This window comes from Ursus americanus, chromosome 9 (genome assembly GCF_024610735.1).
Source record: "Ursus americanus isolate L20-20 chromosome 9, mUrsAme1.1.p, whole genome shotgun sequence".
Classification (NCBI taxonomy): Eukaryota; Metazoa; Chordata; class Mammalia; order Carnivora; family Ursidae; genus Ursus; species Ursus americanus.
Genome location: NC_142135.1, coordinates 40,965,303 through 40,988,054, shown reverse-complemented (window position 1 = coordinate 40,988,054; position 22,752 = coordinate 40,965,303). Strand labels below are relative to the sequence as shown.

At 35.5% G+C, this 22,752-nt stretch overlaps 1 protein-coding gene across 3 annotated transcripts in view; it reads left to right on the top strand.

Moving 5' to 3' along the window:
• Positions 1 to 22,752, top strand: part of TMEM67 (transmembrane protein 67) — a 56,018-nt gene that overhangs the window by 14,859 nt on the left and 18,407 nt on the right. For all 3 annotated transcript variants that reach the window (XM_087864731.1, XM_087864730.1, XM_045805956.2), the window contains 14 exons: positions 612 to 705; positions 3,023 to 3,122; positions 4,613 to 4,682; positions 4,779 to 4,853; positions 10,330 to 10,392; positions 11,250 to 11,404; positions 11,515 to 11,623; positions 12,628 to 12,714; positions 12,994 to 13,059; positions 14,977 to 15,133; positions 15,715 to 15,838; positions 17,135 to 17,240; positions 19,678 to 19,734; positions 20,789 to 20,887. In XM_087864731.1, coding sequence (XP_087720857.1) covers positions 612 to 705; positions 3,023 to 3,122; positions 4,613 to 4,682; positions 4,779 to 4,853; positions 10,330 to 10,392; positions 11,250 to 11,404; positions 11,515 to 11,623; positions 12,628 to 12,714; positions 12,994 to 13,059; positions 14,977 to 15,133; positions 15,715 to 15,838; positions 17,135 to 17,240; positions 19,678 to 19,734; positions 20,789 to 20,887 — 1,362 coding nt within the window. The remainder of the gene's footprint in view (positions 1 to 611; positions 706 to 3,022; positions 3,123 to 4,612; positions 4,683 to 4,778; positions 4,854 to 10,329; positions 10,393 to 11,249; positions 11,405 to 11,514; positions 11,624 to 12,627; positions 12,715 to 12,993; positions 13,060 to 14,976; positions 15,134 to 15,714; positions 15,839 to 17,134; positions 17,241 to 19,677; positions 19,735 to 20,788; positions 20,888 to 22,752) is intronic.

The following is a 22,752-nucleotide window of genomic DNA, read 5'->3' as shown; positions in this document are numbered from 1 at the left end:
GAAAAACCATATGATATAATAAGTCCAATTTTGAATGATGTCATATTTTATCAAAAACTTTATTAATACAAACAATGGATAGAAAGAAATATCTTTATAATTTAACTTTAACAACTTTATTTACATGTTATTCATATACCATAAAATTCACCCATTTTGAATCATAGCTTAATTTTTAAAAGCTAATGTATTTGGATTATAAAAATTAGAATATGTTAGAACAGGTAAAACCAAACTATTACTTGGCTATCTGTTGATTAAATCCTATTGAATTTTGTTGTGTTTTATCTTTGTAAATGGAAAAACTGAATGACAGTATTAACTTTGAAAGTAAGGACTCATTTGAACTGAAAATCATGAAGAAGAAAGAACTGTTGCCCAGAGTTAACAGTAGTCAGTTCATAGTGATAATGTATAACTTAATTTTGGAACGTAAGGACAGTTTGGCTATCCAGGAAATTTTTATGTGGCTCATATGTGCATGATTTATTTGAATATTGACTACAAATTATATCCTGTTGTGGCTTTTTGGATTTACATCACCAATTAAGAAGGAGAAATTTAATTTAATATAATTTAATTTAGTTTAGTTTTGTTTTGTTTTAATTTAGAAAGGTGTTACTGAAGATGGCTGGAATTGCATCTCTTGCCCTGGTGGTTTAACTGCAGAAGGAAAATGCCACTGTCCCACTGGCCATATTTTAGGTAAGAAGTAGCTTCTTTATGAAAAAGTAATGAATCTTCACTTATGCTGTTTTTGATAAGGACATTAATCGAAATAGCTAGGTGAACAGTATTTATATTATCCAAAATTTAATGATATTTAAGACAAAAGCAGGCATTGGGAAGAGAATAAAAAGCTCCACCTGATTAAAAAAAAATTTTTCTCAGGACGCCTGGGTGGCTCAGTCATTTAAGTGTCTGCCTTTGGCTCAGGTCGTGTTCCCTGGGGTCCTAGGATCAAGTCCTGCCTTGGTCTCCTTGCTCAGTGGGGAGCCTGCTTCTCCCTCTGCCTGCTACTACCCCTGCTTGTGCTCTTTCTCTCTCTTTCTCTGAAAAGTGAATAAATAAAATCTTAAAAAAAATAAAAAAAACATTCTTTATAATGTATGATTAGATTGATACTTCCTTAAAATAACATGATAAAGTGTATATATGTTTCAGCTCAAAAGCCAACATGATGCTTAATAGGGAGAAATGATAAGCATTTCTATTAATGTTAGGACCCAGATAAAGATGTAAACTGTGCACTTAGGTAAATGAAAGAAATAGGTGGTAGAGTAATTAAAAAGGAGGTAAAAATCATTAAAAATTGGTTTTTGATTTGATTATATGGTTAGAAAACCCAAGGGAATTACTAAAAATTATAAACAATAAAGGGTTTGGATACAAAATTATTTTCCAAAAATTAGTAGCCTTCTTCTATCTAAACAACACTTCTTTAGAATGTATGAAGGAAGAAAAAGATCTCATCTGCAGTAACAACAAAAAGAAAAAAATGCCAAGGCATAAACTTCAGAAGAAATGTATAAGATAAATCGAAGAAACCTTAGAATGCTCCTGCAGGATACAAAAGTAGGCTTTAATAAGTGAATTACATACCATGTTCTTGGAGAGGAAAATTAAACATTACAAAGATGTCAGCTCTTCCAATACCAGTCTACACATTTAATGGATCCCTCATAAATTCTACTAGGATATTGTTTGTCTCTTTTAGAGACTACACAACTAATTCTAAAGCTTTTCTGGAAAAAATGTGAAAAACCAAGAAAATGATGAAAAAGGAGAGAGGAAATAACCCTATCAGGTATTATGCACATTTTATAGCCACTGTAATAACATGTATGGCTGGCATATGGATTACACATACTGATGAATGGAACTTAAAGTAGAGAATCAAAATAGATCCAATTTCAAATGGAATGTGATATGTGATAAAAGTGGCATTTCATGTCAGTGGAGAAAAGACTGTTTAATAGATGGTGTTGCGGAAACTTGGAAAATACTAAGTTGGGTTTCTAACTTATTTCTTAAAGAAAAATAAATTTCAGGTTAATCAAATATTTAAATATTAAATATGATTCTATAAAAGATCATAAAAAATAGGCAAAATTTTTCTAGTCTTGGAATGGAATAGGCCTAAGTTTGAGGAGAAACCCAGAACCTACAGAAGGAAACATTGGTATATTTGACTAAATATAAATTCTAAAATATCATATGGTCTTTGACCCATTTTCCCAATGCTGGTTCTCTGTTAATTCCCTTAGCCCTAAAGTAATTGTTATCATTTTGATGTGAGTTCACATACATGTTTGCATGTCTTTTTCCTTCTGGAACCTTTTTTTTTCCTGTTTTTAAAGTATACATTATAGCCATTAAGAAATATAACTATTATTTTTATATAAATGTTTCATACCAAAAATATTGTTCTACAGCATACTTTTTTCAGTTGCCAGTATGATCTATTAGATTACCTCATTTTATTTAATCTACCCCATAGTATTTCATAGGTTGAATATGGCATCATTTTGCTATTGTGAATATTTAGGTTTTCAAACAAGTAATGCTTCAGTAAATACCCTTATACACATGTACGAGTATTTCTGTAGGTTAGGTATCTAAAAATGAAATTGTACTGTTGAAGGGTATGTGAATTTAATTTTAATAGGTGCTGCCAAAAACTCGGTAAGTTGTAGAAACATGTCAGCTATCTATGAAATTACTTGTTTCTGCATATCCAGGAACATACGGGTAAAAAGTAAAAAAAAAAAAAAAAAACTTGAGGAAAAAACACTAATTTATTATTATGATTTGGAAAATTAGTTTTTGTATTTTTTTATGCGGGAATGAGGAAGTCTTCACTTTTCTATACCTTGTTTTGGTGGTGTTTGACAAGCCTCTTCTGCAAATCAGGTATTTTGCGAATTATTAGAATAATAATTAAGAGCGGGCTCTACAAAGTATAAAGAAGCTTATATGCTGACTTTGAGTTACATCTTAATTTTGTTTCTAAATCGTTTAGTGGAAAGAGATGTTAATGGAACATTGTTGTCCCAAGCAACTTGTAAGCTCTGTGATGAAAATGAAAACTCTTTTACGGTACCAAATGCTTTAGGAAACAGGTAAGCCATGTGCTGGGTGCTGACTTTTTAAATATCATCTTACATTTATATGGAATCTGTACCTTTTAAAAATACTTCCTATATCACTTTTCCTCACAATATAGAAGTAGACATTAACACATAAAGAAGCTGAATCCCAGAGAATGAGACTGATTAGAGGTCAAAGCTTGGCTCAGTCTCTTATCAGTTGTTTGACCATGGTAAGCTTAGTAAGTCAGTCTTCTTGTCTTTAGAATGGAGATATACCACCCACTTGATAGACTTTTATCACAGTTCAGAAATGAATATGTGAATTCTTAGCATAGTGCATTAGAATAAATACTTAGTAAAAGGTAGCTGTTTTTGTTTGTTATTATGTAATTTGTACATAATCTATAATATGATGTATAGCATATAAATATTAACTTCTATTTGCAGCATACTTACTATGTGCCAGGAACTGTGTGTTATAATAAAGTTATATAAAAAACATATTAATAAGTAAATGATAATTATAGAACCCAAGAACCCTGATTTATAGCCCTATTCTGTATCACTTCTTGTTTCCCCTTCATGTGTGCGTATGTGCACGCCACACACACACACACACACACACCTGCCTAATTCAAACATAGTATCCCTATTTCAGCTTCTTCTAATTTTTTTAGAGGGCTACATGATGACTTCCCTGTAAGCACAGTTTTCTCTTTAGTTCCCAAGTTTAAAATAGAAAGTATTTGAGTAGCTTCTCCTGGGGATACTTAGTATTGGAGCACTGCTTCTCTTAGGCTGATGTGGGTTGTAGTGTCCAAATAATGACTACTGGGCTGATCCCGAGGCCTCCCTTCCAGTACCACCTCAAGCCTAGTTCTGTGCCATGCCCCATTCCCTCCTACCTGCTTTGTCTTACAAGTAGTGAATACAACAAACTCTTCACTGTCCCCACTACTCTGGTGGATGCTCTTCCTCCCTGTATATCATACATTAATGAAAAATATAAAGTATTTTCCTAAAATAAATAAGGATAATGAGTAGACTTTAACAGCGTTTGTTGTAGGTTTGATGAAGGGATAGATACACATATCTTTTTCAGCATATGTTTCCTTTTTGCTTTGTGACAGACAAAATAAGGAAAGTAGATTTGATAGAACTACATTTGAAAATAGATCGGGTTTTATTTATATGAGTTTTTTGGGCTCTTAATTGAGTGACTGAGCCATCTCTGCTATTCAGTATTATTTATGTTACACACTTCATGTAGTTTCAGAAGAATGCTGTCCTATTATTGGTTAATATTATTTATTTATTTATTTGTACCTTGCTTTGTAATGGAAGGAGTGGTATAAAACTAATCAAATCAGTGTTAATATTTTTAATTTGTTTACTTTATTACAATTACTTACTTAGCTGAATGAATCTATTCTAATAAGCATTTAGGAAGACAAGTGTATGATGAAATTAGGTCTAGCATAATCCATTAACATTTAAAAATGTTTCTGTTATGTTGACAGATGTGTCCGATGTGAACCAACATTCATCAATACCAGCAGGTCTTGTACATGTTCAGCACCGAACATTTTAGTAAGGCTAATCAAATTAATGAAGTATATATTTGAGAATTAACTTGCTTATACCTTTCCATAAACTGTTTATTTTTTATTTTTTTTATTTATGAAGACAGGGGGATTATGTTTCAGCAGCACAGGGAATTTTCCTTCACGTGTAATTTCATCTGCCCGTTATGGAGATCTTGTGAGTATGTTTCAGTTTTTTTGTTCTATTCTTGTTGCATTACTTCCTTTGCTCATTAGTCTGGGACTAAAATGAGAAGCAGTTCTGTGTAAGTCATTTTAAAACAGAAATGATCAATCTGAGAAAGATTAACAACTCAGCATTATTATTTATAAGTACAGTTACTTTCTTCTCTACCTTGGCTCATCCTTTTTCATTGATCTCTGAATGTTTAAGCTGGTAAGTTCTTTTATAAATCCTATAAAAATATGCAGCATTATGTGTTAAGAGCACCAGAGACTCTTGAACCCTGGATTTGCCAGTCATTAATTATATATGCTTGGACTTACTTAATATTTCTAAACTTCAGTTTTATTGTCTGTACATTGGACATAGTAATAATACTTACCTCACAGTGCCTGTACATGGTAATCACTGGAGAAATGAGGGTTATTCGTATCTGGCCAGGTTCCTTATTTTGTACTTGAGAGCATGGAGGCCTAGTTTTAGAGCCTTTGTAAGAGTTGCTGGTCTGACAATGTCTGCTATGTAAAATAGGAAGAAAGTGGATGAATTGGAACTGAAGAGATCATGAATCCAATAGAATAGGAGTTAGATGACTAACTAGGAGTTAGTTAATGAGCACGGAAAATACCCCGTATGCCAGCAGAGTTGGGGTGGACAGACTAGGATCTGGTTGCTCAAATCATCCTCAGATTAGTGAGAGTGATTAGGAGGGATTGGAGGACAACCATGATGAAGGTAGAATCTGGGCTCTTGACGAATAAAGCAAAAATTCCTCTTCTCCAGTATTGTCTTATCAGCGTGATAGGCAAGTACCAAATATTTGCAAAACAACAAAATAAATACTGAGACGGGGGTATAGATATGGAGTTTGGAGATCACCCCAAAATTAGCTCCTTAGCAATAAGATGGATATCTTCTGGAGTGTTCTTCCCCATTCTCAAGTTATAGTGACCTTCTGTATACCATTGTCAAATTTGCAGGGCTTTATTTTTATTTTTTTCTTCTTTTTTCCTTTTTAAAATAATTTTGCCGAAAGTACCAATAAATTTCCTTTTCCTCTTTGTTGTCAGATCAGTCATATAGAGCTCCCGTCTCTTTTCAGTCTCCGACCTGGAACAGGTCCTTAATCTTTTCCTGCCTTTCATGAACTCAACAGCTTTGAAGGTTATAGGCCTTACAGTCCATAGGATGACCCTTGACTGGGTCATCCAGTTTTTCCTCATAATCACAACATGCTTGGCAGGAAACCACAAAAGATGTCTTGCTTTCCTCAGTGCAGTGTACCATAACAGAAGGCATGCAGCATTCATATGTCCTATCACTGGTGATGCTAACTTTGATCACCTGTTACAAAAGTCACCCATGTCTGCTATAAGGGTACCATTTTTCCCTTTGTAATTGGGATTTTGTGAGGAGAATTCTCAAGATTATGCTTCATCTTCACCAAACATTAACAGTAAGTTAAGTAACAGTAAGCTTTAGTCTCCATTGGTGATGCTTGCCTTTATCAACCACTGTTATGAGGTTGCCAAATGTTTCCATCGTCCTTTCTACATTTATTAGTTAACCTTCTACTGTAAGGAAGACTTTCCCCTTCTTGCCATTTATGTATTTATTTGTTTATTAATGTCAGTATAGATTAGTGGGTTCCTTTTTTATTCAGTTGGTTATAATCCAATACTGGATTATTTGTTTTGATGTTCAAATTTTCCTAGATTTAGCCATTGAAGCCCCTTCAAGTTGGCTCCTATGCCTTTTTGATATGTCTCCATCATTTGTTGAGCATTTCTTTTCTTTCTGGCACAAGAAGATTTCCAGATTCATCTTGTACTTTTCCTACCTCATTCCTGGAATCAGCCATTTTTCTAAGAATTTGTGGAGGATAATATTAGAAACCAAGATTACCGCACTTAGTTTTTTCTTTTAGGAGACATAGCTAAAATACACACACACACACTTATGTATATATACACATATTTATAACTATTTTTTAATTTTGTATATATATTGAAGTAAATGAGTTCATACTGATACTTTCAGTTCTAGAGCAATTCCTCAGCGTTCCTTCTAACCTTCCCTTTTGACAGATTTTAAGTACCTTCTCTAGTGGTGAGAAATCTGGGTCTCATCCTCACTTAACACGTTTGCTCAGTGTAACGGTCTTTGAACCACACTGCTCTCTTCGATCCACCTCCCCATCCTCCCTTCCTCACACCACTGTGCAGTAGGTCCATTGCAGACTTCTCTGTTAAGAAAAGGTGGACAGAGAAAGGCAATTCCGTTTTTAAAGTTAATCTGATTCAGTTAATGCATTTCATTTAAACGTATCAGTCTTGGACACTGAAGCTTTCCTAAGGACAAGTTTAGAAAGCTTGATTTTAAATCATTTTATAACGTGTTGAGACAGGTTCTGTGTATTTGTATGAGACATGCAAACAAATGTAGTTAAGATTATGTGACTCTCTTGGCCCAGTCCTCAGCCTGGCAGGTATAAGAACTCAGTTTTAGCAGTGCACCTAGAGGTCAGTGAGGGCCTAAGGGACCAGTACAAAATAATTAAACCCACAAGAGACTAGATGGATTGATAAACCAGAATGCATGTTTATTAGTTTATGTTGACACTATAATTGGCAGCTAGAGTAAAGTACTTGTATTAACTTGATAATTTACACTCTTCGTAATTAGAAAAGTGTGCTTAGAACATGGCATATCAAATATTTTTTTGAGTAATACAGAATTAGAACATAATTAGTTTTGTATAATTTTATGAGAGGCATTTATACCTGCCAGTCAGTAAAGAATTTCTGTCTACATGAGTCAGTGTCTTCCCATTATCTTTCCCCAAAGATAGTAATAGTGATCTAGCATCTTGGTTTTACGTTTTTCTAAACTTTTATTTTGAAAATTTCAAAATTACGGAAAAGTTAAAAATACAAGACCATGACTGTATATGTATCTTTCACCTAGGTTAACCAACCGTTAATGTCTTGCTGCATTTGCTTTATCTTTCCATGTGTATATAAAATGCATGCATACACACCCTTTTTTTTTTCTGAGCCACTTGAAAATAAGTTGTAGATGTATGATACTTCACTCCTAAATATTTTGTTATGTAGCTCCTAAGAACAGGGGGTTTTTCCTGGTATCACACCAAAGAAATTTAAAATTAATGTAATAGAATTACCTGATACACTGTTCATTTCCAAATTTTCCCTCTTGTTCCAATAATGTCCTTTATGCCCCCTCCCCCCACCCCCCACTTTTTGCAGGGGCAGGGGAGGGGAAGCGAGAATCTAAGGATCCATTTAAGGATCCCACACTGCAATCAGTCTTTTAGTTTTCTTTAATCTAGACTCTACTCTGTTTTGCTTTTATGGGTTTTTGTTGTTTTTGCTGTTTTTGCTTTTATGCCATTGGCATGCAGAGTCAAGGCCAACTCTCTTGTAGAGTGTCCCACAATGTGGACTTTTCTGATTGTTTTCTCATGATTAGACTCTGAAACATCTGTTTGCAAGACGATGATACAGTGTTGTGTGCAGCCATTGCATCATAACAGAGAGCACATGTTAGGTGGTCCAGTGACTGGTGATGCTAAATTTGATTGCCTGGTCACTGTGGAATCTGCCACTTCTCTTCATTGTAAAGGTACTGTGATTAATAACTTAGTCTGAGATTTTGCTTTGAGACTATGTAAATATCCATTTTAGTGGCCACTGATGAACCAGCCTTGCCTGAATCAAGTTTTAAATTGGTCATTTCAAAATAATTTCACAGTTCTCTTATTCTGTCTACATTTATGAGCTAGCAATCTTCTGTAAAGAGTGCTTTCCTTTCTCTCTGTGCTTTTTTTGTTTTTACTTTTATGTGAACTCATGAAATCTTTTCTTTTTTTTTTTTAAAGATTTTATTTATTTATTTGACAGAGAGCCAGCGAGAGAGGGAACACAAGCAGGGGGAGTGGAAGAGGGAGAAGCAGGCTTCCTGCTGAGCAGGGAGCCTGATGCGGGGCACAATCCCAGAACGTTGGGATCATGACCTGAGCAGAAGGCAGACGCTTAACGACTGAGCCACCCAGGCACCCCGAACTCATGAAATCTTTGTTTATTCAGTGTGTTATAATGGTTTACTATTATTTTTCTTTTCAAAGCTCAAATTGTCCCAAATTTTGAAATAAGCTCCTGTGTTATTTTGACATGTCTGCATCAGTCCTTTTGCACTTCCTTGGTTTCTCTATACCACGTTCCAGGCTCAACCAATATAATTTTTAATAGCTACCTAACTCTCTTATTAATGCACTGAAATTTATATAGTTGTAGTGCCTTTGAATATTTAAGTTTTCTGTTATTAATAATATTGCTGTCAATGATTTTATGCAAATAAATATGTTTTTCCTTTTGGAGAGATTATTTCCTTAAGATAAATTTCCTAAGTGTTTCTAAATTCCTGGTTTAAAATGTGTAGATATTATTTTATGAAAGGATCATGCAGCTTTAACACTGCCACTAGAATTGTCTGTGGGTTTATTTTGCATGAATTTCCAAGCACCGTTGTCTTTGCTTTCCATTTTTTTACTTAAAAAACTAGGTTTTTTTTTAGTGTGATCTTCAATCTTATACACAGATGTGGGTTTTTTTCTTAAAAAGGGAGAATTTTTGCTCCTTAAAGAGATGAAAACAGTGACTTATAATTTTATTTTAGATTTTTTAGTAGCTGTGGTGCCATGTTCCATATAATTTGGCTTTATCTCCTCTGTACATGTCCAGTAAATTACCCTGAATGGTGTTTCTCAGTGTGTCATTTTTTAGCAGGATGTGCACATAAGCTCTAAAGCAGTGGTTCTTAGCCAGAGATTTGTATCTGCAGCTTTTGGAACACATGCATGCCTTGGTTCCTCCTGGAGATTGATTTGGAAAGCAGCCAGGCATTTTCTGTTCTTAGGAAAGCCCACAGGTGATTCTGATGTTCATCGTTGTTTGAGAATCACCAGGTTGGAGATTTTAAATGTTAGTTACTCTGTATATTCCCAATTTCCTGTTGCTGAGAAATCATTCATAAATATTTCTCCTTTATTACTTGCCAATTTAATGCAGTATATAATAATCCTAAATCAGCAAATGTTAACAATGAAATACTAAATCGGTATCCAGGTTTTCTTTTTATCTTTTGCCATTTTTTTCTTTGTTTTTTTGTATTACTAAAATGGGCATACTAGTTTTTTTGGATTATAGACATTTGTTTCCTTATATCTTTTGCCTAAGTGACATGATTTTGCAGTACAGTCCGTATTTGTAATAACGGAGTTTGGTTAGAAGTAATTCTTATATTCCCATGAAAACTATTTTCTGATAACATTGAGAAAGTAATAGTACCCATTTCCCATTGGAAAATATGCATATTAATGTTTTCCTAGAAATGTAGGTAAGAAATTTGCATTTGAGCTTAAAACTAAAACTTATCTTTTTGTGAACAGGGCATGTCTTTCACTTCAGAATGGTTTGCAAAGTATTTGCAGTCATCAGCAGCTGCTTGCCGGGTAAGTGTGAATTTTTTAAAAGTAATTTTATTTCATTTTGAAGATTTGTGCCACCGTTTTTTCCCCAGATAATAAAAGTCTTCTAAGTAGGTATGTCTCCTTGGTCATATTCTATGAGAAAAATAAGCCATTTCTAGTGGAAAGAAAATACACAAAATTGAATGTCTTCAAGCTTGTTCAGCTGGAATTGAGTGTTAGGGGAAAGTGATTCATACTATTCATTTAATAAATGTTTATTAATGAACCTACTGTGTGCCAGGCCCTGTTCTCTAATCAGGTTGTATATTTCAGGAAAAGACAGGAAAAAAATCCCTCATGGAATTATATTCTGAGTAAATGCAGGTGGTTCTAAGTGCTATGAAGACAAAGCAGTATAAAGAACATAGAGAGTGGAAGGAGGTGGCTATGGCGAGGACCTGGAGTTTACTGCAAGGGGATAGAAGGATTTTATGCAAAGGAAAATATGATTGAACTCCAGGTTTTGAAAGGATCACCAGCATGGAGAGGAGATTGGGCAGAAGCAGGGAGATCAGTCAGCAGAGTATTAACAGCAATCCGAGTGAAAGATGGTGGACCCATAGCCAAGAGTGGTAGCATGGAAATGAGAGAAGTTCAGTTTCTAGATATACGGTGAAGATTGAGCCAACAGGATTTACTGAGGAGTTGGGTATGGGAAGGGAAAGAAGAAGATCACTGCAATGTTTGATTTGAATAACTATAAAAACAGAGTTGCCTCTTCCTGATAGGGAAAACTGAGATGTTTGAGAGGCAAACTCAACAAATTAGTTTTCTTTCAAATATAGTTATTAAAGTTATTAAAGTCCATGTTACATTTCTTTGCCATGGTTTTCTTGTAGGTATATGCCAATCTAACATCTTGCCAAGCTCTCGGAAATATATGTGTGATGAACATGAATTCTTTTGACTCTACCACTTTTGATGCATGCCGACTGTTTCAGTTTATCTTTGAAAATACTGCTGGACTGCGCACTGTGCATTCCATTTCATTTTGGTAAAGATATCCTGATTGATGAACTGTCATTTTAACCAAATTCAGTGCAGTTACTTTCACAAGTATTAATATTGGTACCCCATTACTAAAACAACTGTAATTGTTTACAGGAGAGAGAATCTTCCATGGCTGTTCTATGGAGACCAGCTAGGATTAGCACCGCAAGTACTCAGTACCACACCTCTTCCTACAAATTTCAGTTTTAAAGGGGAAAACCAGGTATAAATCACTAGATTATTGAAGAATAACTGTATTTCGATTTACAATTTTAAAAGGTAGTAAGAATGTTATTAGTCATAATTCTTGATTCTTTAGGTTGTTTCTAAATATTTGATTACTAAACTAAACCCTAAATATCAGCTGCTTATAGGAATTAAACAATATAGTATTTAGCAGTCTTACCTGAGTCTATGGATACCTCTGGATTATGTGGTTGTGGTGGCAAGTAGTAGTCGTGGGACTGGGAAGGTAGTTTATATCACCAAATGCCAGGCAGACTCAGTCCTTCTGTATTTTTGCATTTTTTTTAAAGATTTTATTTATTTATTTATTTATTTATTTATTTATTTATTTATTTGATAGAACAGGAGAGCACAAGCAGGGGGAGCAGCAGAGGGAGAGGGAAAAGCAGGCCCCCTGATGGAGGCTCCCTGTTTAGCAGGGAGCCTGATGCGGGGCTTGATCCCAGAACCCTGGGATCATGACCCCAGCCAAAGGCAGTCACTTAACCAACTGAGCCACCCAGGCGCCCCTGTATCTCTGCATTTTTAAGAAGTGCTTCCAAAGGTTGATTGGGACTCTGTGCCATTCCTTAGCACTTCACAGATCCAAGTTTTTACCTTCAGCTTTTTGACCTTCTAGAATGTTGGAATAGATTATTCTCCCTCCTGTTAACTCCCTAACTCTTCTATACATGTGCATGCGTGTACACACACATACACACACACATACACACTCTTAACAGGTTTGAAAGGAGGTTATCTGTCACTAGCATTGCCTCTCAATTCTGGAATAATAGTTTTAATGCAAAAAAACCAGTTCATTTATTTTAGGTGTGTTTAATCATAAAGATACTTATATTAATTTTGCTTCAAAGTAAAAGTAGTTGAATATTTGATCTTTGGGAAAAGAAAGGATCAGTCAACAATGAATGTTTCTTTATAGAATATTGCCTTGCTTCTAGAGTATGTGACATTATTTTGTTCTTGTTTTTATTTGATCAGAATAGAAAACTGAAGTTTGTTGCTGCTTCCTATGATGTAAGAGGAAATTTTCTCAAGTGGCAAACTTTAGAAGGAGGTGTTTTACAGGTGAGCATGCTTCTAGTTAAAGAATTACTAATATGCCTCGTTTTTGCCTCAGGCTAAAAACGAGGAAAAGACTAGATATTTTCTAGATTAGAGCATCACTTGCTTGCTACAATTGATTTTTTTCTTGTGCTTTAAATGGGAATTTCTTAAAACTACTTTAAGTAGTATTATGTAAAGCATATGTTATGTCGGAGTTTAAGAACTCTTAATGACTTAATGACTAATTAGCAAAGAAAACATCATTCTGAAATATTCATCAATTGTATTCTTGTGCTATAGCTTTGTCCAGACACAGAGACAAGACTGAATGCTGCTTATTCTTTTGGAACAACCTATCAACAAAATGTAAGTTTCAACTATACTAGTCTATATCTTATCTTCATTTTTCACATCAACAATCATTGGAATGATCTTTGAATTTTCAAAACGTTTTTAATAGTAATGAATAATTTCACTGTTAAAATTTTTTATTATTTGAGTGCAGAAAATCTTACCTTGTTATCTATAGAGTTTAAACATCATATAATGTAAGATTTTCATAATTATTGTTTATTTACTCTTAGGCATATAAGTTTTAAAAATAATATTTATTTCTGAGCATCGTATTTATTTTTTAAGATTTTATTTATTTATTTGAGAGAGAGAGCGTGAGAGAGAGAGAGAGAGATCACAAGCAGGCGGGAGGGGTAGAGGGTGAAACAGACTGTCTGCTGAGCAGGGAGCCCAACTCGGGACTCGATCCCAGCACCCTGAGATCGATCTGAGCTGAAGGCAGATGCTTAACCGACTGAGCCACCCAGGTGCCCTATTCCTGAGCGTTTTAGAATAAAGAGAAAATATTATTTTTAGTGACTAATAAAAATGTTACTCTCTCCTCCCTCTACCGCTCCTCCCTAGTTAATAAGTAAAAATGCTTCTTTTTCTCTTTCCATATTTTTTTTCCCTTCTTCCCTCCCTGACCTTCCTTCCTATGGAAACCCATTTTTGAAATTACAGTATGGTACAAAGGAATATTATGAACCATTAAACTTTTGAAAGCCATTCACTTGTCTACAAAAATACTTCTTGATAAAATGCATATACACACACACCATAGAACAAAATCGTGATTTCTGTTTTGTTAAAACTACAATGAAAAGTGTCATCATGGAAACCAGATTGGAAGACAATAAACATTTTTAACAGTGGTTATCTCTGGATGGTGGGATTACAAGTGATTTATTTATTCATTTTTTATATTTTCTAAATCCTTTATCATGAACATGAATTTACTTTTATTATCATAAATGACTTATATGTTATTTTAAAAAGAAAAAAGGAATAATATGTGTTTACCATGACCCAGGAGAATCAACCCTGGTTAAATGCCTGCTCCTAGATGTTCAGCATTTTATCCTTGTTATCTCCTTTGATCTGCGAAATAACTGTGAGATACATATCATTACCTGTGATTCAGAGATGAGAAGATGGTGCTTAGTGAGATTAGGTAATTGACTTAAGATCTTGCCTCAGGTAAATTGTGGAACCAGTGTTCTATTAGGCTTCAAATCCCTAGTTTTTCCATTGATCCTGGCTGCCTCTGAAGTAGTTCACAGGCTACTAGAGAAAATAGCTATATAGACAAAAAATTGCAAAGAATGTGGAATGTGGTGTGTACAAGGTATCATATTGATACAGAAGAGTCATCAGCAATTCCTGGGGAAGTACTAAAAGGCTTCTCAGAATGAGTGACATTTGGTCTTATAGAACGAATATGAGTTTACCAGGGAAACACAGTGGGGAAGGGAATGTCAGGCAGGAACATTTGCAATGTCAGAGAGACATAGAATAGCATAGTGTATTTAGGAACTGCAAGTCTGAATGGACCATAGACTGGCAGAGAGCAGTGGGAGATAAACCTGACTCTGTTAAGGGAAGCCGAATCATAGACAACATTATACATCAGGAGAAAGAATTCAGACCTCCTCCCGTAGGACAGTAGTTTTTTAAACTTTTTTACTGATGTACACGTAATGTTGAGAATGAAGGGATACCCTCTCCAGCTGTGTTGTAGGACAAGAACCAGGCAGTTTTTTACTCTTAGTTTTTTCAGCCCTTAAAAAGAATCATGTTTACAGTATTCATGTTTTGGAAGGTACATGGAAATAAATATAAAAAAGATAGTTTAAAGATGTTTTATTTTACAAAATTAAAAAACACTTGAAAAGATACTAAATATGCTTTCTAATTTTCAGTGCTTTTATTTTTTATTTTATTTTCCAGTGTGAGATATCTCTATCTAAGATCTTAACCGACTTTCCCACTCCTATATTTTATGATGTGTACCTTCAATATACTGATGAAAATCAACACCAATATATTTGGGCTGTGCCTGTGTTAAACCTAAATCTTCAATACAATAAAATATTTGTGAACCAAGGTAAGACATCTGTACACGCTTTCTCTGAGCTAAAAACCAATAAAGCAGCCAACCAACATGATAATTTAGTAAATCATGGGTTATAAAAAACGGCATGCATTTTCTCTCATTGTATGGTCTTATGTAGTCTGCCAAAAAGTAAAACAATAAGACTGCTGGTATATTTAGACATTTTCATCAAACGTGTCAGGCTTATTGTTAAGAAATTAATATTATTGCTTAAGTATAAGCTGAGAAAAATTAGTAGAACTGTAAATTGGAGCTGCGCTTCTTCAGGCTGTTCTCAAGCTGCTTTTCCGATAAATTCATTTATTTTGTTCTCGTATCATAAAATCCTTCTTATTAGGTAATTTGCAGGGAAAATATCTTCTAAAAACTCAGAAGATAACCAAGGGAGGTAGGAAAAGCTATTACCAGGAATTTCTTACAGCAATAGTTGTTTGTGCAGCCATCTTATCTAAAACAGAATGTAGTAATTTTGTGTTTTAAATTTATTCAGTAAACTTCTCGAGAGCCATCTTGAACAACTTGAAGGTATTTTTTTAATGCCATCTTTTTTTTCTTTCTTTTTATGATAATAGACAGTAGCTCTAGCAAGTGGCTTCTGACTCGGCGCATTTTCTTAGTAGATGCGCTAAGTGGACGAGAAAATGACTTAGGAAGTCAGCCAAGATTAATTCGAATTGCTACCCAAATATCACTGAGGTAAACAAACATCTGTTGTACTAAATTAAGTTTGGAGTGTACGGAAAAAAGTTATAATGAAAGCGTTTACTAGTAAATCTGAGGAAAACAGTAAGGACAACTGAATTGGAACAACACGTAAGGTTTTTTAGATACCTGTGTAGATTGGTATACACCAGTAGAAGTGAGGAGCTCCACGGGAAGAATTATGAGAAGAACCTGAGGAGTTTTGTCCGAATTCACACTCTGGCCCTGCTGAATTAGAATGGGTTGAGAGGTGGAGGGGAGTTGAATGGCAGTGGTCTGAAATGGGAATGTTAGAAAGAGCCTGCCCAGTGTTTGCAGTGGGTAGTCCTCCTTTGTGTTTTCACCTCCGTTCATGGCTTACTGGTCTAGGTTGGCCCAGATTAACTGTCAGCGCCTCCCTCTTCTTAGGAAATCCTAACGATGACCCCACCTTAACACAGTGCCAGGCAGCTCTTGTTTGTTTTCAGTGTGAGATTATTACCTCTAGATCATAACCGACTTTCCCACTCCAGTATTTTTTGATGTGTACCTTGAGCACTGGTGAAAATCCACACCATCATCTTACATGAGTCTGGCACTTTGAAGCACTTCAATATACCTTTTTTCCATTGTTATTTCATTTTGATTTTCATATCAGTCTTATGGGGTATAAGCAGTACAGAAGCTTTATTGTATGTCATGCTGAAGTCCCAAATGTACTGTTTTTAGCATTCCCTCAATTTACTAATGTAGTGCCACTAGTAAAAATGAAATTGGACCTAGTCAGGTCTGACTCGATCATGGTGGAACCATGCTGGTCCCTAGTGTTTGGCACTTTCCTTTTTTATTTACAGATTATACCCATGCATTGAATTCAGCAAAATACACTCCACTATGTGCCATAAACAGTACTAGACGTGACACACATTATTTTAAGAATTCACCTTTCTCTTTTGAAAATCGGGATGTTACCCGCCTTTTTCTAGGCTTTAACACTTCACTTTTGACTAGTCCTCAGAGATGGTTCACAGTACTTCAGTGATTTCATTTGTAAACTTCATAAGACCTAGATCAAGAAGAGTTTCTAATTTGTCTCAGGTGGTATATTTTAATATTAAAGTTTTGACTACTTAAGATAGCTTGTGTTGGTACCATTAGTTTGGTATGGTATGTTTGACCTTCCCTAGTCCTTATTAACTGGTTGGTTCTGAGATCGCCAAGACTGTCCATATTAAAACAAAACAATAAGTTAACTGTATGTTTAAGGACTTAAATATATTTATAACTAGAAATGTATTTTCTCATAAACAGCATCCACCTTGTACCCAACACAAAAAATGGAAACATTTACCCTCCTTTAATTACCATCGCGTACAGTGACATTGATATCACAGATCCCAACAGCCAGTCTGTGAAGGTGAGTCCCATGCTGGTCAGTGCCTCTGTATGTGTTAAATAATACTGGTGCTGTTTACGTTATGTTCAAAGGCTATTAGTCCTTTTTCAAGTTTTAAATAAACACTGCACTTAATATAATCAAGTCTTAATTACTTTTTACTAGTAATGATAAAGGTGAGTTCTTGTGGATCCTTCAGGTAAAAAACAAGAATTAAGTCACAGCAGTCAGGCATCCCTGTTCGGGATCCTGGGGTATGCTGAGATATGCAGTGTCTGCCCTTGTCCTCTTTCTTTGGTCAACTTGCTTGCACTAAGGTTTTGTTTCCTTGGTTAATTAAACCAGAAACTCAAACTTTCAGCAGGCACGAGTGGTCTCTTCTCACCAGGCTTACTCACTTGATGGAAATACACTTCAACAGGTAGAAAGAGTTCAAATTATCTGTAGTTTATAACTAGTGCTAAGGTGAAGTAGAGAATACTGTTTGGACCTGCAGCCACGTGGACATTCTGCTGCTTCTCCAACTCAACGTTAAGTGCAGAACTAAAGGCCTCCCTTGCCTGGGAAGTCCTGTATGGAGGAGGGACCTTGTACACCCTGCAGATGGGCCACACCAAAGGGAATGAGCCTGGAAAAGGCTGAGCACACATGCTGAATTTCTTCTCCCAACCTCACCAGTCAGATAAAGCCTCTCTCCTTTGAGGGAGGGGTTCATGACAGAGGGATAGAGATCAAAACCAGAGGTAATCTTTCTATACTTTTTCCTCAGAGAGATTAAATGGATATTCCCTTCCCTCTCTGGAAACGTGAGAGATGTTTAAGCATTCCCTACCTCCAAACCTCGCTAATAGCTTTTAATTTCCACTATTTTACTTTTCTAAATTTTAATGTTCTAGTTCCTACAGCCAGTACTTTTGGCTTCTCTGTTGTGCTTGATTGTACTCAGCTGCTGCTGGAATCAGGCTTTCATGAAGCAAAGGTAGGCAGGTAGGATGACTGTTCTCTAAAAGATTTTACATCCTCATCTGTGTGACCTAATTGGATGTTAAAATTAGTTTCCATTGCCCAAGCTTTTATGCACCGTAATAGGAGAATAGGAAAATCTAGAAACGGGCTTAGTAACAACAAAAGATTGGCTGGTTTAAAATTTCCCAGGTAACCGAGAGTATATTTATTTTAAGGTAAAACACTTCTGGGTCTTTTCTTTAACTATTTTTGTTGTTGCTGTTGAAAATATTCCAATGGTTTGGGGCGCCTGGGTGGCTCAGTTGTTGGGCGTCTGCCTTTGGCTCAGGGCGTGATCCCGGCATTCTGGGATCGAGCCCCACATCAGGCTCTTCCGCTGGGAGCCTGCTTCTTCCTCTCCCATTCCCCCTGCTTGTGGTCCCTCTCTCGCTGGCTATCTTTCTCTCTGTCAAATAAATAAATAAAATCTTAAAAAAAAAATATTCCAATGGTGGTCTTGATAAATTGGAAAATAATAGATGGAAAAGGAATTGAGAGAGTCATGAAACAATACTGATGAAGTCCACCTCAGATTCATTCTAAGTGTAGAATGTACAGTTCTTTCATCATTTCTTAATTTTCTATGACAGTTGTTGTAAAAGTTCTACATTAATTAAGCATTCACCTACATCTCTGCTCTCTCACCAACAGCAAATAACTTTCCCTCATATTTTCTGAGCAGATCAAGACCATCCTTCAAATTTCCCCTCGGATGAATTCCCTCAGATTTCCTCTTTAATACTTATCTCTGTTTCATTATCCTTCCGTCTCTTGTTCTGATTTTTAAGAACAAAGGGCCCTTCTTCTTTTCTTAAATTAATCTTCTACCTGTGCTTGTTTGTAGTACTTTCTCCAGTATCGTATCCTGTTTCATCCCTAATGCCTTTGTCAGCCAGCTCCTCTTCTCGTCCCTTTCCTTTGCTGATAACAACCATCAAGTTGTCCCGTCTTAAAAACAAAGTAAAACAACCAAACAATAAAATCTTTTCTCAGTGCTGCCAGCTTTTTAGCTTGCTATTGTGTATCTTTCTTTGATTTCGCAACCGTTTACTCTTCATCATTTGCAGTCTGGCTCTAGTCATTTTGCTTCTTTGAAAACCTCTTAGAGTGTGATTGTTGAGCCAGTTGTTAAATTCTTGATACACAAGATTAGTCACATTCCTCAGTTACAGAAACCTATCAGAAAATGAAATATCATTAGCCTGCCTGCTGTTAATGAACCTAAACGAGTTTGTAATGAACCCCTCTTTCTTTAATGTGTGTTCAAAAGGGATATTCAAAGCATCATGAATAATCCCTCAAAGTATTTCCATTTATGTATAAATAAGGGTCAACTCTAGTAATATTGATAGATTAAAAGTATGGCATTTATACATAAATACATCTTTATGGTAAAAGTAGCTTTGTGTTATATAATTTCAGTATGGCTAATTTACTTCCTTTTAAATATCAGGTTTCTTTCTCGGTCAGTTATGAAATGAATCAAGGAGAAGCACAAGTCCAGACAGATGTAAGTTTATTTTAACTTGTTAAAATATTTACGTTATATTTCTTAATTAAAAATGTTTAGATATACAGAATTGTCAAAATAGTTCTGCCGGGTTTCCTTCACCCAGCCTCCCCTAATGTTAACATCTTATATAACAATAGTGCAATGTTCACAATAAGGAAAATGATACTGATGTAATCCTGTTAACTGATGTACATACTGTGAATTTCACAAGTTTTTTCACTATCCTTTTTCTGTTTTAGGACCCAATCCAAGGTCGCATATTGCTTTTTATGGTCATGTCTCCTTAGTCTCCTTTAATCTGTGACAGTTGCTCAGTCTTTCTCTTTCTTTCAGAACCACATCCTACACTTTTGAAGAGTACTGGTCAATTATTTTGGCCTTCAATTGGGTTTATCTGATGTTTTCACATAATTAAATCAAGGTCATGTAGTTTTGACACAGATACCACCAATATGTTGTGCCCTTCTCGGTGCATCATATCAGAAGGTACATGGTGTCAGGATGTCTTATTACTAATGATATTAACTTGGATCATATGCCTAAGGTGGTGTCTGTGGAGTTCTCCACTGTATTTTTCCATTTGTAATTAAGTATCTTGTGGGGAGATACTTTGAGAGGATGCAAATATTCTGCTTCCTGTTATCCTTTTGGTCTATAATTTTAGTATCCAGTGATGATTCTTGTCTATAAAAAGTATTACTGTAACATTGGCCTGATAATGATTTTTCTATTTCTATCATTTCTTCTGTATTTGTTAAATGGCATTCTATAAGTAGTTGTCCTTTTGCCCACATAGATTGATTTATTCAATTATTTCTTTAAATCAGTATGGACTCCTGGATATTTATTTTAGTCTAGTGATTATAATTCATTACTATGTATCTTCTTGCTCAATTGTCCTAGATTTAGCCATTGGGAGTTCCTTCAACTTGGCCCCTATGTCATCTCAACACACCCTCCACCATTTTTTGAGCACATCTTTATCCTCTATTTGTGTGTTTGAACGTTGATGAGGGAAATTACATATATTCCAAAATGTTCTTTTTTCTAGATTGCTTTGGGTGTTCTGGGTGGGCTGGCTGTTTTGTCATCTCTTCTGAAGACAGCAGGGTGGAAGAGGCGCATTGGGAGTCCCATGATTGATTTACAGGTATGGCGTCAGGAGTTTTTAAAGTGTATTTTCATCTTTGACTACTTTGTATCCTTCTTTTAAGATACAGCTGGAGAACAAGTAAAAAATTGCCTTAAGTTTCTCTGGGGTATATAACTAGGAGAGTTATATGCCCACCTTATTCCCCTCCCACGTTGCCGAATGCCAGTCTGCACCCCCACCAGCAGTGCTGTTCTGGTTTCCACACATCCTCACCAACGCCTGATATTTTTCCAGCCTTTCCATTTTTTGCCAATCTGGCAGTATAAGTAGTACATCATTGTTGGTTTCATTTTCATTTCTCTGCTTTTCATATGCTTTATTAATCATTTGGGTTTCCCCTTCTGTAAACTGTCTGTTTATACCCCTTGCAAATTTTTCTATTAGGTTTCCAGTTTCTCTTGTTTATTTAAAGGATTTTTTTGTGTTTTCTAAATATGAATCCCTTTTTGGTTTTTGATGTTAAAATATCTCCTCCAAATATGACCCATCTGTTATTTTTATCTATGTGTTACTTTGTTTAACAGAAACTCTAAATTTTGATATTGTCACATCTGATTAGTTTTTCATATCCGTCTAGAATATTTTTTAGGAAAACCTTCCCAATCTCAAGATCACAAAGATATCCTCCCAGGTTTTATTCTATTAACTTTATAGTTTTACTTCTCATATAATCTTTTTTAAATTGATCTTTGTTTTTATTTTTATCTAACATTTATTGAATATATGCTGTATGCTAGGCACTTTTTAAGGCTTTATTTATATAATTTAATCCTCACAATAGCTCTGTGAAATTAGATACTATTATTATCATTCTGATTTTACACAGAATGAAATTAAGGCAGAAGTAAAATAAACTTTCTACTCATTTAAATTTTTTTAATATATTTTTTTAAAGATTTATTTATTTGAGAGAGAGAGAGAGAGCATGCAGTGGGAAGGTCAGAGGGAGAGACTCTCTAAGCAGACTCCCTCTGAGCGTGGAGCCTGATGTGGGGCTTGATCTCATGACCCATGAGATCATGACTTGAGCCGAAACCAAGAGTTGGACGCTTAACTGAGCCACCTGGGCACCCCTCTACTCATTTAATTTTTACAAATCACTAATAGATGCTATTTATTTCCATTTTGCTGATGAAGAACATGAGAAAGGCAACGTAGTAACTTGTTTGTACTGGAATATCTTCCTAACACCAAAGCCAGTGTGCCAAGGAATCAGAGGGAGGTGGGGCTTGGTTTACTGTTCGAAATAGAAAGAAAGGCTTCCCAGAGAAGTGAACTTTAGGCTGGGTTGGGTTATCTGTGCATTCCACAACTAGTTACTGAGGACCTGCTTTCTGATTGCCAAGAACACTCCCAGGTGCTGGGGGATGTGATAGTGAGCAAAGACAGATCTGGTCTCTATTGTCAGAGCTCATGAGAGTTTGCCTATCATAAAGAAGAAGAAAAGAATATTTGATGAAACAATAAACAATGCCCCTTTCATTCCACAAAATAATTGAAATGCAAGTTAACCATGGAGTAAGTGGTTGAAACTGGCAGATGAGGCTAAAAAGTCCATTTTGTGGTTCTGAAGGACCGTGTGTGTCTGGAATTTATACTCTAGTGAAGAGTCACTGTACATTTTTAGGAAAGGGAATGACACAATCCAATTTACATTTTAGAAAACTAACTCTGGTGGTAGTATGAAGGACTGATTGGGGTGGAGGGCTCCAAACTAGAAAAGAATTAGGAAGCAGTGTAACTTTCTTAGATGGTGAAAGATGAGAAGGGTTGGGTAGGACAGGTGCTTTTGGGAATAGTGAAAGGTACAGCTCCAAAGGAATCCAGGAGGTGGCCACAGTTGGTCTTTATAACTGAGTGAT